Source organism: Rhinoraja longicauda, chromosome 17 (assembly GCF_053455715.1).
Source record: "Rhinoraja longicauda isolate Sanriku21f chromosome 17, sRhiLon1.1, whole genome shotgun sequence".
NCBI classification, from domain to species: domain Eukaryota; kingdom Metazoa; phylum Chordata; class Chondrichthyes; order Rajiformes; family Arhynchobatidae; genus Rhinoraja; species Rhinoraja longicauda.
The window spans coordinates 656,231-674,912 of NC_135969.1; the positions used below are offsets into that span (position 1 = coordinate 656,231).

Here is an 18,682-nt window from a genome sequence, read left to right on the forward strand (position 1 = left end):
GCAGGACCTATACATCAGGAGGTGCAGATCCAGAGCAAGCAAGATCATGAGGGACCCCTGCCACCCCAGTAACGGACTGTTCCAGATGCTACGATCAGGCAAACGTCTCCGCTGTCACGCTGTGAAAACGGAGAGGATGAGACGGAGCTTCTTCCCACAGGCCATCAGGACTGTCAACTTTTATAACCCCAGAGACTAAATTTTTGTCGACACTTTTTGTGCTATGTTTAGTAACTTATTAACTTTATTTATATGGTGTAACTGTAATTTTTTTTGTGCACAACCCGCAGGCATTGCCACTTTCATTTCACTGCACATCGAGTATGTGTATGTGACAAATAAATTTGACTTGACTTGACTTGTGAGACTGCGGGACTTTCCGTTATTTAACGCATTGCCCAAGTACAGTGAAGGGACGTGTCACCGCTTTCTTCACTTCCTCTCTGAACTTACTTTGAGTCACGGCATAAATGCCGGTGTTTGTGCAGCAGCTGAGTAGCTGCAGCATGAATCCAATTTGCTCCACAAAAATATTGACGTCTGCAGACTTGTAACCCAGCAACACCACTCGTTTGCAGATGACATAAACGACATACAATGACCACAGGGCTATGAAATTACCGGAAATAACTAACAGCAAAATGATGGATTTTCTTCGGCTCTCCATCTCTGGGTCTCTGGGACTCTGACCACAGTCCCTCTTGTTCTGATCTCGGAGTCTCTTCCGCGCTCTGCTCACAGCTACAATGTGCTGAACGGTTAAACAGTTGAGCAACAGGATAATAACAAACGGGACTCCCGGGGTGATTATATAATGAAGAAACTCTATTGCTGCCCAGACCTCTGAAGAATAAACCTTTTGCTCTACTGCACAAAACCAGGGATGGGTCATCAGCAAGTATCTACCTGTCAACATAAAGTACCAGAATATATTCTTTACACAACTCAGCAGAGTAACTGTCCCTAGAACAACCACCGCTGTTCTCTCGGTGCAATATTTACTTTTGAACTTCCGGCAACAAATGGCGATGAAACGATCAAAGGTGAAAGCAACAGTGAACCAGACAGAACAATCTGTGGCGGCGAAGAGCAGGGCGGCGTGGATATTGCACACGGGGATTAACTGCACAAAGCGGAACTCCTTCCAATAGAGAATGGGAATATGCCTCAATATCAGGTCCAGAATGGCAATCAGCAGATCGGCCGCCGCCATAGCCACCAGGTAGCGGGTTACGCACGTTGACAGCCCACACCTTCCTCGGGACAGGATGGCAATCGTCATGACGTTCACTGTAAACATGTGATTGAATTGGAGAACATGATGAGAAATCTACATCCCCTAATTTTCAACAACATTTCACCTGCTGAGGTACATACCATGCTCAGAGAATAAACAACCAATTATCTGGAACAGTAGAACATGCATTATTATCTAAAGTAAGTACTTACACCCGTTTACCATGAAAGTAACAGAGATATATCTATCCCCTGATATAAAAGGCCCTGAAACAGAAAGTTACAGCAACGAATTACGCACGGAAGCACGTAGTGGCATAAAACTATCATCGTTTGTAGATTTCTGCTGCTGCTCAATTCATTAATGCAGATGAATTATGGAGGGCCGTGGGATTTAGCTGGGAATGTTACCTTTCACAACACCAGCAATGAACTCGAAGATAGTTTCGACTATTCTGCGACTCACGTCAGGTTCGCCAAGCGATAAGATACGGTCTGATTTGCTATCAATTGGTTTTCATATCCCGAAAACTTAAAGCCACCGATCTATGTGTTGAATATCATTGCTGTCTGCGTCTACGCTGCCTCTGCAACATAATTTACAATATATCCCTGCCCTCTGCGTTAAGATATACTAGTGCATTCCTTTCCAGAATTCCCTCCGTGACCTTGGCATTGTTCACTCCTGGTCTCGCATATTTCACAATCACATACCCGTAATGAATATACATATGTGTGTGTGATTGTGTGTATATATATATATATATATATATAAAGTCTCAATGCAATAGAGCTCATTGTTCGAATACCCCGTGCCAACTTTGATAAGGCACTCCTCAATTCCAAGAATTAACTGGTGAAACTTCACCGCGCACCGTCCGCCCGGAACATATCTTTCCACACCCGGTCTCCCTCGAATCTCGGGTAATGGGAGGAAGAACAACGCTGGCACTGCGAGTTTGAGCAGAAGACTTGGGAAATGAACTGTAAAAAGTGCGATCAATTGAGGTAACTGCGGATGGACGGGTTCTTGCAACAACAAATAGAATCAATTGAATGCAGAAGCGGCGGGAATATGAGAGGAATAATGTGGATGGATTGCAAGACATGGATAATGAGGGAATGGTCATGGTGGAAGTTGTAGAATTAGTAGCTGAATATTTAGTCATCAAGTCTGCAGAACGTGAAACGGTGCATTTATGCAGTAAGTAATTGTTAAAATGAAACAGCACATTGACAACCGAATGCTACAGGATACTATATTTGTACCGAGATCCAAGCGTACAACGAGAACATTGCTGCAATGTGCTCGACAATAGATATATATCGGTGTATAATAATCACGCAGAGGCAATCCTATACATCGATGCTTACCAGGAACGCTAACCGCTGCGAGCAACGGATAGTAAACACTTTGAATCGCCCGAAAAGCTTTTTTGATCCTCAGCACTTCCAGCCAGTGTGAAATGATTTTGGCTGTTTCCATGACTTCAATGTCTATAGAGGTTGCTAAAGCTAAATCTGTGACCGTCTGAGGCGATTGAGAACAGTGCGCTTTTATTTAGACCTGGGAGAAATCCACGAGGGACGACTGTCGACGTAATTTTAACTCGAATTATCCATAATCACTGAACAAACAAACTCGGTAAATCGGTGTTGTTCGGCATTCTCTTTTAGTTTTGTATTCCAGTCCTCATGATATGAATGCTAGCATTAACTTTGCCTTCCTTACTACCAGTTCGACTTGCAAATTAACTTTATGGAAGCCTGCAACATATTCCCATGTCCTTTTACACAACCGATTACTGGATTCACTCCCAATTTAGAAAACAAACTAGGCCTTTATTCTTATTACTAAGATGCATGACTCCGCAATGTGCAATACTCAATTTCATCTCCCACTTTCTGCCCACTCTCCTAGCCTGTCCAAGTCCTTGAGGTCCGTGCTTCCTCTACACTATCAGCCCCTCCACCTATCTTGGCATTATCTGCAAATTTGGCCACAAAGCCTTCAATCCCCTTATCCAAATCATTAATATACAATGTGAGGAGGCGACCCCTTTCTGAACTCCACTAGTCACTGGTAGCCAAGCTGAAAACGCGCCTTTTATTGCAACTCTTTGCCTTTTGCCATCCCGCCCACCCGGTATCCATGCTAGTACCTTCCCTTTAATCCCACTGCCGCTCAACTTCCCGAGCAACTTGACGTGTGGCACCTTGTCGAAGGCCTTCTGAATATCTAGGAGAACAACATCTACAAACTCCCCGCTGTCCGTCCTGCTATTAACTTCCTCAAAGAACTCCAGCAGATTCGTCAGGCAAGATCTTCCCTTCACAACCGCCGAGTTTATCGTGAACATCTAAGTACTGCGTAATCCCATCCTTTATAATGGATTCTAAAATATTACCAACCACCGACGTCAGGCTAATCGGCCTCCAGTTTCCGATCTTCTGCTTTGCTCCCTACTTGTACAGCGGGGTAATATTCGCGATTCCAGATTCAGAACACAGTCAAAATCCTACAACTTTGCAACTGAATGTTACCTCTCCTCACTTTCTTAACATAACTTGCGGGTGGCGCCCACAATGGCCGCCTCGCCAACACTCTGCCTCGTCCCTTCCTTCTTTGTTGCTTTTTAAATGGCCTCCCCTTTATTCTTAGACTGGGGCCCGTGGTTCTGGACTCGACCAACATTGGGAACATTTTTCCTGCATCTAGCTTGTCCAGTTCTTTTATTATTTTATATGTTTCTATAAGATCCCCTCGCATCCTTCTAAACTCCAGTGAATACAAGCCCAGTCTTTCCAATCTTTTCTCATATGACAGTCCCTCCATCCCAGGGTTCATCTCATGAACCTATGCTGCACTGCCTGAACATAACTAGCGGGTGGCAAGAATATCCTTTCTCAAATTTGAAGACCAAAACTGCACACAGTACTCCAGGTGCGGTCTCACTAGAGCCCTGTACAACTGCAGAAGGACCTCTTTGCTCCTATACTCAACCCCTCTTGTTATGAAGGCCAACATTCCATTAGCTTTCTTCACTGCCTGCTGTACCTGACTTTGTACGTCCCTTTTTCCTAACTTGACACCATTCATCTGCCTTCCTATTCTTACCACCAAAGTGGATAACCTCACATTTGTCCACATTAAACTGCATCTGCCATGCATCCGCCCACTCACCCAACCTGTCCAACTCACCCTACAACCTCATAGCATCTTCCTCACAGTTCACACTGTCACCCAGCTTTGTGTCATCCGCAAATTTGCTGAAGTTACTTTTAATCCCTTCATCCAAGTTATTAATGTATATTGTAAATAGCTGCGGTCCCAGCACCGAGCCTTGGGGTACCCCGTTAGTCACTGCCTGCCATAAGTTTTACTCTACAAATCTGTGGAATTCTCTGCCTCAGAAGGCAGTGGAAGCAAATTCTCTGAATGCATTCAAGAGAGAGCTAGATGGAGCTCTTAAGGATAGCGGAGTCAGGGGAAGGCAGGAACGGGGTACTGATTGAGAATGATCGGCCATGATCACATTGAATGGCGGTGCTGGCTCGAAGGGCCGAAGGGCCGAAGGGCCGAATGGCCTCCTCCTGCACCTATTGTCTATTGTCTATTGCCTATTCTGAAAGGGACCCATTTATCCCCACTCTTTGCTTTCTGTCTGCCAATTTTCTATCCATGTCAGTACCCTACCCCCAATACAAACAATCTCCCAGATGTTCTAGTGGCCAGAGATCCTTGGGTGACAGAGGAACTGGAGGAAATCCACATTAGGCAGGAAAATTTTTTGGGTAGACTGATGGGACTCAAGGCTGATAAATCCCCAGTGCCTGAAAGAGGTGGCTCTAGAAATTGTGGGCGCATTAGTGATTATTTTCCAATGTTCTATAGTTCCGGGTCAGTTCCTGTGGATTGGAGGTAGCTAATGTTATCCCACTTTTCAAGAAAGGAGGGAGAGAGAAAACGGGAAATTATAGACCAGTTAGTCTGACATCAGTGGTGGGGAGGATGCTGGAGTCAATTATAAAAGACGAAATTGCGGAGCATTTGGATAGCAGTAACAGGATCGTTCCGAGACAGCATGGATTTACGAAGGGGAAATCATGCTTGACTAATCTACTGGAATTTTTTGAGGATGTAACCAAGAAAATTGACAGGGGAGAACGGGTGGATGTGGTGTACATCGACTTTCAGAAAGCCTTCGACAAGGTCCCACCTAGGAGATTGGTGGGCAAAATTAGAGCACATGGTATTGGAGGTAGGGTACTGACATGGATAGAAATTTGGTTGACAGACAGAAAGCAAAGAGTGGGGATAAATGGGTCCCTTTCAGAATGGCAGTCAGTGACTAGTGGGGTACCGCAAGGCTCGGTGTTGGGACCGCAGCTATTTACAATATACATCAATGACTTGGATGAAGGGATTAAAAGTACCATTAGCAAATTTGCAGATGATACAAAGCTGGGTGGCAGTGTGAAATGTGAGGAAGATGCTATGATGTTGCAGGGTGACTTGGACAGGTTGTGTGAGTGGGCGGATGCTTGGCAGATGCAGTTTAATGTGGATAAGTGTGAGGTTATCCACTTTGGTGGTAAGAATAGGAAGGCAGATTATTATCTGAATGGTGTCAAGTTAGGAAAAGGGGACGTACAACGTGATCTGTCCTAGTGCATCAGTCACTGAAAGGAAGCATGCAGGTACAGCAGGCAGTGAAGAAAGCCAATGGAATGTTGGCCTTGTTTAACAAGAGGAGTTGAGTGTAGGAGCAAAGAGGTCCTTCTGCAGTTGTACAGGGCCCTAGTGAGACCGCACCTGGAGTACTGTGTGCAGTTTTGGTCTCCAAATTTGAGGAAGGATATTCTTGCTATTGAGGGCGTGCAGCGTAGGTTTACTAGGTTAATTCCCGGAATGGTGGGACTGTCATATGTTGAAAGACTGGAGCGACTAGGCTTGTATACACTGAAATTTAGAAGGATGAGATGGGATCTTATCGAAACGTATAAGATTATTAAGGGGTTGGATACATTAGAGGCAGGAAACATGTTCCCAATGTTGGGGGAGTCCAGAACCAGGGGCCACAGTTTAAGAATAAGGGGTAGGCCATTTAGAACAGAGATGAGGAAAAACTTTTTCAGTCAGAGAGCTGCGAATCTGTGGAATTTTCTGCCTCAGAGGGCAGTGGAGGCCAATTCTCTGAATACATTCAAGAGAGAGCTAGATAGAGCTCTTAAGGATAGCGGAGTCAGGGGGTATGGGGAGAAGGCAGGATGGGGTACTGATTGAGAATGATCAGCCATGATCACATTGAATTGCGGTGCTGGCTCGAAGGGCCGAATGGCCTACTCCTGCACCTATTGTCTATTGTCTATTGTCTATAATGCCATGTGCTCTAATTTTGCCCACTAATCTCCTCTGTGGGACCTTGTCGAAGGCTTTCTGAAAGTCAAGGTACACCACATCCACCGGCTCTCCCCTGTCCATTTTCCTAGTTACACCCTCAAAAAATTCTAGAAGATTAGTCAAGCATGATTTCCCCTTCGTAAATCCATGCTGACTCGGAACGATCCTGTTACTGCTATCCAAATGCTCCGCAACTTCGTCTTTTATAATCGACTCCAGCATCTTCCCCACCACTGTTAGTCTTCACTGTTTTAGTTAGTCTTCACGTGAAATGTCGGAAGCCCCGACGTCCCGACGTGGCAACTTCAACAGCCTGACCGCGGGAGAAGACGGCAGGGGAAGAGAAAAGACATTGTGGCCTTCCATCACAGTGAGGAGGTGACTGGAGGAGACTCACTGTGATGGACGTTTCTTTTTGTTTGTTTTGTGTTGCTTTGTGATTGTGTGTGTTATTGCCTATTTTTATTGCTCTTATTGTTGGACTGTGGGTACGGAATTTCGTCCAAAAGACTTGTTTTTTGGACGACAATAAAGATTATTCTGATTCTGATTCTGAAAGAAACCGGCAACGTAACAGAATTTCAAGAGAGTAAGTGGGCAGAAGTGAATGCAGTCGCGATTATGGATGAGAAGTTGCTTTATATACTGAGAGGTTTGAAGGTCGATGTCATTTGGACCCCATGGGCGCACTCGGTGGTTCTGAAAAGGTAGCTGTCGGGATTGTGGAGGCATTCGCAGTGAACTTCCAACAATTATAACATCCAGGAATGGTTCCAGAGGACTGGGACATCGCCATTGTGACTTCACTGTTTAATGGAAGTCATTATGGCAGGGTGACTGAATGCAACATGAGTGAAGTATCGCTGCAGTAAGACAGTTAGTGAAAACATACTTGGGGTGTTATGTACAAGCATGACTCTCCTCATGTTGTGTGAAGGTGTGAATGCTTTGCAATCAGGTGAGAGTACGTTTATTAGATTGCGAACTAAGAGGGTCACGTTGGTTTCTGACAAAAGGTTGAAAGGCTTCACACGGGCCCTGGCACCCTTGCAAACGTAGGTATATCGCGTTCCTTAATTCTGAAATGACGGAGTCTTAATCTAACATCTCCAGTTTCTGCTTGGGAACGGGAACGGGACCGTTATACTTTCTGCCTGACTCTGATTACCAGGCTGTATCTGTGGGTTGATCTGTATGTTTTAGTCTGCCCGCTGCTCATACGTTAACCAAACGGCCTTCTAAAACGCCAGAAACACCAATCTAAAAGTCACGGTATTCTCGTCATGTCCTCCAAAATTGCCACAGAGTTATTATTCAGGGTTTGAATGTTCCTTAGATTGGCTCTGTCTGATCTTGTGATTATTTGCAAGCACTTTGTAGTTGCATTTTTAAAACACCCGCTCGCTTCCCTCACTTATTCAATGTCAGGTTCGGTTCATTAAGATCATTGCTAGGGCTTTATAGTGGGGATGAAATAATGGGGTTATTTCAGTTCCATTCAAACCGTGTCATCTGTTATAGAGTTCGTTGAGTTCTTCAACATATCTGATGAACATATCAAGGCACCTGTTGTTTCCAATGCCTCTTCGTGATGTCGGCTATGGATTACTCGTTTCTGGGCATTATCGGAGTCCTCTCCCTCTTATCCCAGTATTCATGAAGGATGGTTGAACCAATACATTAACTGCTTCTCTTTCACGCCATCCATGTGACGTCATTCGCCATTGCTGCTAGTGTTTTAGTTCCCTCTAATCTTTGCCCTTCTCAAATCAAGCTCAAGTGGTTGGAGAAGCGCAGGGGCTCAGGCAGTATCAGGCACGGAATGGCCAGATTCTGATCGGATCCCATCTTCTCAGGCCGATTCAGCAGCAGGATGGCAACTCGAAAGATAGTCTGTCAATTTCCTGCCGCAAATGCCGCTGAATTCCCCCTGTACTTTGTTTCATTTTCTGAAGTTTTCGGCAGCTGCATGTTATTGTGCCTACTCATAATGATTTAATTTGGAACATGCTATACATTAAATGCCACCTAGTTTATTTTCCCCATTGATACCGTGTCTCTCATGGAACGAGTGTTCTTGACCGCACGACACTTAACTGTTGTGCCAACTCACCGTTCGCGCCATGGTAGCTCTGCGGAACAGAGGGGTGAACTGGTGCCTCCAAAAATACTTGATTTAGGAGAAACTTGAATAACAAACATTCGCCGTGAGTTTCATTTGGGAAGTATCTGAACCGCAGGATCTGTTCCGTAAAACGTACTGCATGTTCTGTGATCCTGTCAATATCAAACGCGCTTTCTGCTTTGTCTCTGTGAGGTTAAAAAACATGTCCATCTACAATGTGGGAGAGAATGAGTTAATCGTTCATTTTGCTCGGCGTCGTGACCATCGTTTGGTGTTAATCAAAACAAAGATTATTTAAGAAAGGCGAATGTGCCCATTCTCTCTAAATGACGCACCGGGGAAGAATAGAGTAGCGCACTGCGTGCTATGTGCAAAGAAATCTAGAGTCGGTCTGCTGCACAGAATATGAAGCGAAGACCATGGGCCCTGCGCTCTTTAGCTGAAGCTGAACGCTCCAACCTTTCCACTCCGTCCTCTGCATGTGTAATTTACAGAGAAGTGGCAGAACAGGTTACACAACGATGTGCCTCAATGTCCTTAGTTAGCGCTGACTCTCTACAGCACTCTGACTCCATGGACCACAGAAAGAGACCTTTGGTGCATTATATCCACGTCGCTCAGTCATCGCCAATATAAACATTTTGAAAATGTCGCCACTTCCTCACCAGCTTTCTTTAGCTTGTCTAGTGATCGTCCATATACCTTTGAGCTTTTGTTAGACTACATGCCTCACTCAACTTCTCGAGGAGTGTGTTTTAGTGCGTTTTAGTTTACGCTCTCCGGCAGAAAATCCCACAGATTCACAATTCTCTGGGTGAAGACATTTTTCCTCATCTCAGTCCTAAATGGCCGACCCCTTATTCTTAAACTCTGACCCCTCTTTCTGGACTCCCCCAACATCGTGAACATTTTTCCTGCATCTAGCCTGTCCAATACTTTAAGAATAATATATGTTTCTATGAGATCCCCTCTCATCCTTCTAAATTCCAGTGAATACAAGCCCAGTCGAGCAATTCTTTCATCGTATGTCAGTCCCACCATCCCGGGAATTAACCTGGTGAACCTACGCTGCACTCCCTCAATAGCAATAATGTCCTTCCTCAAATCAAGAGACCAAACTTACACACAATACTCCAGGTGTGGTCTTACCATGGCCCTGTACAACTGCAGCAGGATCTCCTTGCTCCTCAACTCAAATTCTATCGCAATGAAGGTCAACATGCCATTAGCTTTCGTCATTGGCTGCTGAACCTACATGCTTACTTTCGGTGACCGATGAACAAGCACACCCAGGTTTCGCTGCACCTTCCCTTTTCCGAATCTGACACCATTCAGATAATAATCTGCGTTTCTGTTCTTGCCATCAAAGTTGATATCCTCACATGTATCTGCGTTATACTGCATCTGCCTTGTATCTGTCCACTCATCCAACGTACCCAAGTCATCCTGCAACCCCATAGCATCCTCCTCACAGCTCACACTGCCACCCAGCTTTGTGTCATCGGCAAACCTGGAGATGTAATCCCCTCGTCTAAATTGTTAATATATATATTGTAAATAACTGCGGTCCCAGCACCGAGCCTTGCGGCACCCCACTAGTCACTGCCTGCCATTCTGCAAAGGACCCATTAATTCCTACTCTTTGTTTCCTGTCTGCCATCCAGTTCTCTATCTGCCAATATCCAACCCCCAATACCATGTGCTCTAATTCTGCACACTGGTCTCTTGTGTGGGACCTTGTCAAAGGCTTTTTGAAAGTCCAGATACACCACATCCACAAGCTCCCCCTTATCGATTCTATTTGTTACATCCTCCAAAAAATCCAAAATCAAACATAATTTCCCCTTCATAAATCCATGCAGATTTTGGCCGATCCAGTCACTGCTTTCCAAATGCGCTGCTATTACACCTTTAACAAGCATCTTCCCCACTACCGACGTAAGGCTAAATGGTCGATAATTCCCCGATTTCTCTCTCCCTCGTTTCTTAAAAAGTAGGATGTACATTAGCTACCCTTGAGTCCACAGGGACTGATCCAGAGTTGAGAGAACGTTGGAAAATGATCACCGGTGCATCCACAATTTCTGGGGCCACCTTCTTGAGTAGTCTGGGATGTAGACCATCAGGCCATGTGATTTATCTACATTCAGTCCCAACAGTTTACCTAACACCATTTCCTGACTCAAGTGGATTCCCCACAGTTCCTCCCTCCCACCAAGTCCTCGGTCCCCTAGTATTTCTGGGAGATTGTTTGTGTCTTCCTTAGTGAAGAACATTTAAATGTTCTGCCATTTCCTTGTTTCCCATTAGGAATCCACCTGTCTCTGATTGTAATGTACCTACATTTGTCTTCACTAATCTTTTCCCTTTTACATATCGAAATAATCTTTTATTCCCCGCAAACTTTCTTCCGTGCTCTTCTACCCCCCCCCCCCCCCCCACCTAATGAACCCTCTGTCCTCCTCCGTTGAGTTCTAAATGTCTCCATCCTCCGCTTTGTTGCTTTATATGTCCAAATCATCTGCCTTTTTCCGTGGATTTAACACTGTCTTGATTTCCCTTGGTTAGGCCACCTCCCCATTTTAGTTTTTTTTACCAGACAGGGATGAACAACCTTTGCCGTCCTCTTTTTATGTCCCTCTGTGCCCTTTCATTGGTTCCCAATGTTTGCCCTGTTAGTTTAAACGTAACTTTTGTGGGGAAGGAGGGTTGATTTAAACGGCACGTATTTTAATGCAAGGGACCTGACGGGGAAGGCAGACGAGCTTAGGGCATGGATATGTACGAGCGACTGGGACGTTGTAGCCATGACTGAAACCTGGTTCAGGGAGGGGCAGGACTGGCAGCTCAATGTTCCGGGTACAGGAGCTTCAGGAGAGACACGGGTGAGGGAAAAAGAGGAGGGCGGCTACATTGTTGGTGAAGGAGGAGGTCACGGCAATGGTCAGACGTGACATTACAAAGGGTTCGTCTAGTGAGGTTATATGGGTGGAGCTGAGGAACAAGAAAGGGATGATCACCTTGTTGGGGGTGTACTACAGACCCCCGAATAGTCAACGGGAATTAGAAGAACAAATGTGTCAGGAGATTGCAGACAGCTGCAGGTCAAATAAGGTTGTTGTCGCAGGGGATTGTAACTTTCCCATTATTGACTGGTAAAATCATAGTGTAAAGGGTTTAAATGGATGCAATTTCTCAAAGGCGTTCAGGATAATTTTCTTAAGCAGTATGTAGATGCCTCCACATCGTGAGAGGGCAACGCTGGATCTTGCATTGGGACATTGGGAAAGCAAAGTTAATGAAGTGTTTGTGGAGGAGCCTTTCGGGACCAGTGACCACAGTTCAATTAGGTTTAAGATAGTTATGGATAGGGACTGAGTGGTTCCATGTGTTAAAATGCTCAACTGGGGTAAGGCCAACTTTGTGGGTATGAGAGAAGGTCTCGCTCATGTTGACAGGAGCAGGTTATTTAAGGATAAAGGAACATCGGCCAAGTCGGATGATTTTTAAAGTGTACTGCCGAAAGCTCAGGATATGTACGTCCCAGTTAGAGTGAAGGGCAAAGCATGCAAACAGAAGGAAGCTTTGGCTGACAAGGGAAATTGAGGCGTTGGTCAAAAACAAGAAGGATGCGTGGGACAGGAAGAGGCAGGGAACTAAGGAATAAACTGAAAAAGGAGTTCAGAAGGGTAAAACGGGGCCTGAGGGTATCAGGGGCGAGTAACATTAAGGACAATCCCAATATATGTTTTAAATACATAAGGGGGAAAGGGTAACTAGAGAGAGAGTGGGACCTCTCAGGACTCAGAGGTCACCTCTGTGTGGAGCCAGATGGGATGAGGAAGGTTATCAATGAGTATTTCTCCACTGTATTTACCGAGGAGAAAGACAATAGGACGGAGGAACTCGGGGCAGTCAATGGAAGTGTCTTGAGAGCAGTCGGTGTTACTGTCCAAGCAGTACTGAAGGTACTATTGTGTATGAAAGCAGACAAATCTCAGGGGCCTGATCAGATATATTCGAGGAAAACTAGAGAGGAAATTACGGGAGCCCTGGTTGAAATTTAAGAGTCGTCCTTATTTACAGGAGAGATGCTGGAAGAATGGAGGGTGGCAAATGTTGTGCCACTGTTCAAGAATGGTGGCAGGGAAAATGCTGGGAATTATAGGCTGGTGAGGTTAACATCTGTAGTTGGAAAGTTACTAGAGAATGTTCTGAGGGATAGGATATACAGGCATTTGGACGGGCAAGGGCTGATTTGAGATAGTCAGCATGGTTTTATACGTGGGAGGTCGTGTTTCACAAATCTGATTGATTTTTTTGGACACGTGACCAAAAGGTTCGATGACGGCAGAGCTGTAGATGTTGTGTACATGGATTTCAGTAAGGCATTCGACAAGGTTCCGCATGGTAGGCTGCTCTGGAAGGTTAGATCGCATGGGATCCAAGGAGAGATAGCTGAATGGAGAGCAAATTGGCTCCATGCAAGGAAGCAGAGGGTGATGGTGGAAGGTTGCTTCTCAGACTGGAGGGCTGAGACTAGTGGTGTGCCTCAGGGTTCGGTGCTGGGCCCATTACTGTTTGTCATCTACATCAATGATTTTGATGAAAACATACAGGGCAAGATTAGCAAGTTTGCTGATGTTACAAAAGTTAGTGGTTTTGGCAGATAGTGAAGATGGTTGTGAACGATTGCAACAGGATCTGGATGGATTGGCCAAGTGGGCTGAGGAATGGTTGATGGAATTTAATACAGAGAAGTGTGAGGTGTTGCATTTTGGGACGTTCAACAAGGGCAGGACCTACACGGTAAATGGTAGGCATCTGGGTAGTGTTGTAGAGCAGAGGGATCTAGGAGTACAGGTTCATGGTTCAATGAAAGGTCGAGTCGCAGGTAGATAAGGTGGTCAAAAAGGCTTTTAGCACTTTGGCGTTCATCATTCAGAGTATTGAGTATAGACGTTGGGAGGTCATGTTGCAGTTGTATAAGACGTTGGGAGGTCATGTTGCAGTTGTATAAGACGTTGGGAGGTCAAGTTGCAGTTGTATAAGTCGTTGGGAGGTCATGTTGCAGTTGTATAAGACGTTGGGAGGTCATGTTGCAGTTGTATAAGACGTTGGGAGGTCATGTTGCAGTTGTATAAGACGTTGGGAGGTCATGTTGCAGTTGTATAAGACGTTGGTGAGACTGCATTTGGAATATTGTGGGCACCATTTTTTTGGAAAGATAATGTCAAGCTTGAAATGGTTCAGAAAATATTGACGAGAATGTTGCCAGGAGTAGAGGGTGTGAGCTATCAGGAGAGGTTGAGTAGGCTGGGTCAATAGACAATAGACAATAGGTAGAGGAGGAGGCCATTCGGCCCTTCGAGCCAGCACCGCCATTCAATGTGATCATGGCTGATCATTCTCAATCAGTACCCCGTTCCTGCCTTCTCCCCATACCCCCCGACTCCGCTATCCTTAAGATCTCTATCTAGCTCTCTCTTGAATGCATTCAGAGAATTGACCTCCACTGCCTTCTGAGGCAGAGAATTCCACAGATTCACAACTCTCTGACTGAAAAAGTTTTTCCTCATCTCCGTTCTAAATGGCCTACCCCTTATTCTTAAACTGTGGCCCCTTGTTCTGGACTCCCCCAACATTGGGAACATGCTTCCTGCCTCTAACGTGTCCAATCCCTTAATAATCTTATACGTTTCGATAAGATCTCCTCTCATTCTTCTAAATTCTCTATTCCAAGGAGCGCAGGAGGATGAGGGGTGATCTTATCCAAAATCAAGAGAGGAATAGATCAGGTAGATGCACAGTCTCTTGCCCAGAGTAGGTAAGTCAAGGACCAGGAGACATAGGTTCAAGGTGAAGGGGAAGAGATTTAATAGGAATCCGAGGGGTAACGTTTCCACACAAAGGATGGTGCGCGAATAGAACAAGCTGCTAGAGGAGGTAGTTGAGGCTGGGACTATCCCATAATTTAAGAAAGTTAGATAGGTACATGGATAGGACAGATTTGGAGGGATATGGATAAAGCGCAAGCAAGTGGGACGAGGGTAACTGGGGCATTGTTGGGCGGTGTGGGCAAGTTGGGCCGAAGGGCCTGTTTCCATACTATATCACTCTATGACTCTATTGAATGTTCCAATGTTGGGTCACTGCGTGTATCTCCCCACTCTGTTGCTCCCTTGTATAATACCCCCCGTGCCTCCTCCCCGCCCTCATCCTGTGCCCTAACTAGCCTCGTGCATATTCCCCCCTCCCCAACTAGATTTCTTCCATTCGTGATTCTTCAAATTCTTTTGTGTTCACACCTTTTAGTTTTCATCTCAGACCTTTGTCCAACCACCTACCAATAACTACCTTCCTCAACAGTATCAGCTATGACCTCCAAGGCTTTGTCCGCCGCTCCTCTCTTCCACCTCTCTCAGCCTCCACCTGAAGTATGGCCCCGACTCGAAATGTCACCATGTTCCCTCGAGATGCTGCCTGGGATGTTCATTTACTCCAGCACTCTGTGTCTTCTAATTGTTGGGTCATCCACTTTGGGACGCAAACCATTTACCCATTTACATACGGATCCCTCGCTGCCTCCTGCAACGACCTTCACCGCTGCCAGCATAAGGCCTAATAGAATAGAATAGAATAGTTCCTTTATTGTCATTGTAACATGAGCCATGTACAACGAAATTGTAAAATGTCAGCCAGTCAGTGCACCATTCAAACATTTCTAAAAGCTAACGATACATACAAGGTAAAATATTTTAAAACAGATAAACAACTAAAATAAATATCATGAAAATAGCACGCATAAACACCCAACCCTACATCCTTCTGTCGATTTCACAGTCTCTTATTATGTATCGCCCCTGCGTTCCTTGGCGGCTACATTTAGTGCCTTTATAGCAGTGGGGTAAAAACTATTTTTAAATCTGTTTGTCCTTGTCCTTGTAGATCTGTACCGTCTGCCTGACGGTAACAGTTCAAACAGGGAGTGTCCGGGGTGGGAAATGTCCTTTATAATACTCTGGGATTTTTTGATGCAGCGGGAACTGTGTAAGTCCTCCAAGGTAAGTAGAGGGCAGCCGACAATCCTCTGGGCGTTGTCAATGGCCCTCTGGAGCGCTTTCCTCTGAGCCGCTGTGCAGCTGGTGTACCATACGCATACACAGTATGTTAGGATGCTCTCAATGTAGCACCGATAAAAGGACAACAGCAGTCTCTGAGTGATGTTATTCTTCCTGAGCACCCTCAGGAAGTGCAGTCTCTGCTGGACCTTTTTCAGCAGCGCAGAGGTGTTCACGCTCCACGTCAGGTCCTCCTCAATATGGATTCCCAGGAAGCGGAAATCCGCCACCCTCTCCACACATTCCCCTCTGATAGATAATGGTACCATGTCCGTTTTATTCTTTCTAAAGTCTATTATTATTTCCTTTGTCTTTAAGGTGTTGAGGAGCAGGTTATTTTCTCCACACCACACCAAAGTAAGAGAACACTGGGTAGTCTATATCGCATCTGCATCATGAAACCGCCCATTGGGCATAAAGGCGTGGAAACCTTCGTACAACTTCCTGGGATATCTTTCAGGTTACAGTTGGAATAGTACATGTAGTTTCCATAGTTCCCACCCGTCCGTCTGATTGCACAGTAAAGCTGACAGAGATTAACAGGGTACTGCTGCGGGTGGAGCATTTCAGAAGCAGAGTGGTGGAGGCCGACGGGATTCTGACAGAGGTAGGCTTATTTCTGAAAGGCATGCATAGGAATATAGCTGAAAAACCTAAATATACCAAAGATATCTCTACACAGAGCGCCTCAGTTTAGCCGAAGGTGCGTGTGTGTTCTGAGTGAAACATTTTTAGCCGGGGAACATTGGAATCTAGAATGCGATGCTTAAGAGTTTAGAAAAGGAAGACATCCTCGTGACTTCTAAGGAGGATTTATAGCAGGTGTTGAATCGCCGAAACGCGAAAAGAGTTCTGAAATCCCATTTGCGTTGGTGTTAATGATGAAGGTTTATGCTGCTCATTGTGGAGCCGTGATGAAAGAGTCTCTCAACACTTTGCACAAACACTTTGTAAAGAATAACAAAACACATTCCCTAATGCCGGAGCACAAGGGGCGACCTGATTAAAGTGTTTTCATTATGGGAAGCATGGGGTCCAATCAGCACCCAATCCCCAGGGCGGAAACATCAAATCCTGGAGCCATAGTTTAAGGTGCGATGCTGGCGTTTCCAGGAGATGTGGCGGACAAGTCTTTCACAGAGCTTGTACGTGAATGGAAAGCTCTGTTGGAGGCAGATGCCATAGTGCCATTTAAGACACTTTTGTATCGGCATATGTACATATATAGGGAATGGTGGGATATTGATTTTGTGCAGGTAAATATGAGCTGATCCAGGCTTTGTGTTCGGCGTATTGTGCGCCTGTACCTGCGCTGTACTCGTCTGCGATGTTTTCTGTGCTCTACGTTCTCTGTGCTTGTCACGTTGAGAGGAGGTGTCCACTTGGACCAGTGTGGCGTCTGCCTGTCTTGGAGCAGAATCGCACAGAGATTTATTAATGCAACACCTATCGTATACCAGGTCAAGCAGCGTGGACTGACGGTCAGATGGAAATGTATATCTCCTTATAGAAACAGTGATCTGAGTGGCCACCGCGACCAACTAACACCATGTCCTTCTCTATCACCCACCACCAATACCCTACACGCACCACCCACCATAAATAAACCAACCCCCACAGCACACATCATCCGCTTCAGTGTAGATGCAACAACATCCCTGATGCCCTTCAGATCTTCTTTGACCTTCAGCAGGAAGCATTGCGGAAGATGACAAATGCACTTCTCTTGGTTTGGGCAATGTTGCTACTGAATCCGCCGCTCGCCGACGGCTATGTGACAGTTTTCGGCGATGGTATGTACCTGCACCCCTCCCAGACACGCGGCAGGCAGCATTTACAGAGGGTGGATTCAAAACTGTCTTCTTCTCCGATTAGCCGATGCGATATCTGTGTTTGGGATGAGATAATGTCGCAGTCTGTGGACAATAATAGAAAGGAGCGAAATTCAGTTATTGTTGTGGACTTGCCAGGAGTACTGGTAATAGTGAGTCTGCGGGAAGACACAGAGCAGCAATGAATGTCCAGGTTGGGAGGTCACGTTGCAGTTGTATAAGAGGTTGGTGAGGCCGCATTTAGAGTATTGTGTTCGGTTCTGGGCACCATGTTATAGGAATGATGTTGTCAAGCCGGAAAGATTATAGAACAGATTTACGAGGATGTTGCCAGGACTAGCGGGTCTGCGCTGTAGAGAGAGGATGAGCAGGCTGGTACTCTATTCCTTGGAGCGCAGGAGGATGATGGATGATCTTATAAAGGTGTACAAGATCATGAGAGGAATATATCCGGTAGATGCAGAGTCTCCTGCCCAGATTAGATGAATCGAGGACCCGACGACATAGGTTTAAGGTGAAGGGGAAAAGATTTAATAAGAATCTGAGGGGTAACCTTTTCACACAAAGGGCTGTGGGTATTTGGAACAAGCTGCCAGCAGAGGTAGTTGAGGCTGGTACTATCCCAACGTTTAACAAGTTGATCGACAAGTACATGGATAGGACAGGTTTGGAGGGATATGGAACAAACGCGGGCAGGTGGGACTAGTGTAAGTGGGACAATTTGGCCGGTGTGGGCAACCTAGGCCGAAAGGCCTTATTCCACACTGTATCACTGTACGACTCTATGACTTTATTTATTTTATTTACCAAATGGCCACATAATATTGTTCTGCCGAAAGCTCAGGATATGTACGTCCCAGTTAGAGTGAAGGGCAAAGCATGCAAACAGAAGGAAGCTTTGGCTGACAAGGGAAATTGAGGCGTTGGTCAAAAACAAGAAGGATGCGTGGGACAGGAAGAGGCA

The 18,682-nt window shown here is 45.5% G+C and overlaps 1 protein-coding gene across 1 annotated transcript; it reads right to left on the minus strand.

Moving 5' to 3' along the window:
- Nucleotides 1-382: 382 nt before the first annotated feature.
- Nucleotides 383-8,765, minus strand: LOC144601993 (putative G-protein coupled receptor 139). The gene is made up of 3 exons (XM_078414677.1): nucleotides 8,754-8,765; nucleotides 2,611-2,767; nucleotides 383-1,290 (listed from the first exon to the last, which is right to left on the minus strand). The coding sequence occupies exons 1-3, from the start codon at nucleotides 8,763-8,765 to the stop codon at nucleotides 383-385; spliced, it is 1,077 nt and encodes a 358-aa protein (XP_078270803.1).
- Nucleotides 8,766-18,682: the final 9,917 nt, after the last annotated feature.

Bases quoted from the DNA above. Each gene is read 5' to 3' on its own strand.
- LOC144601993 (XM_078414677.1), bottom strand. The intron at 1,291-2,610 runs GTAAGCATCGAT...ACATGTTTACAG, and splicing joins CGCAGCGGTTAGCGTTCCTG to TGAACGTCATGACGATTGCC.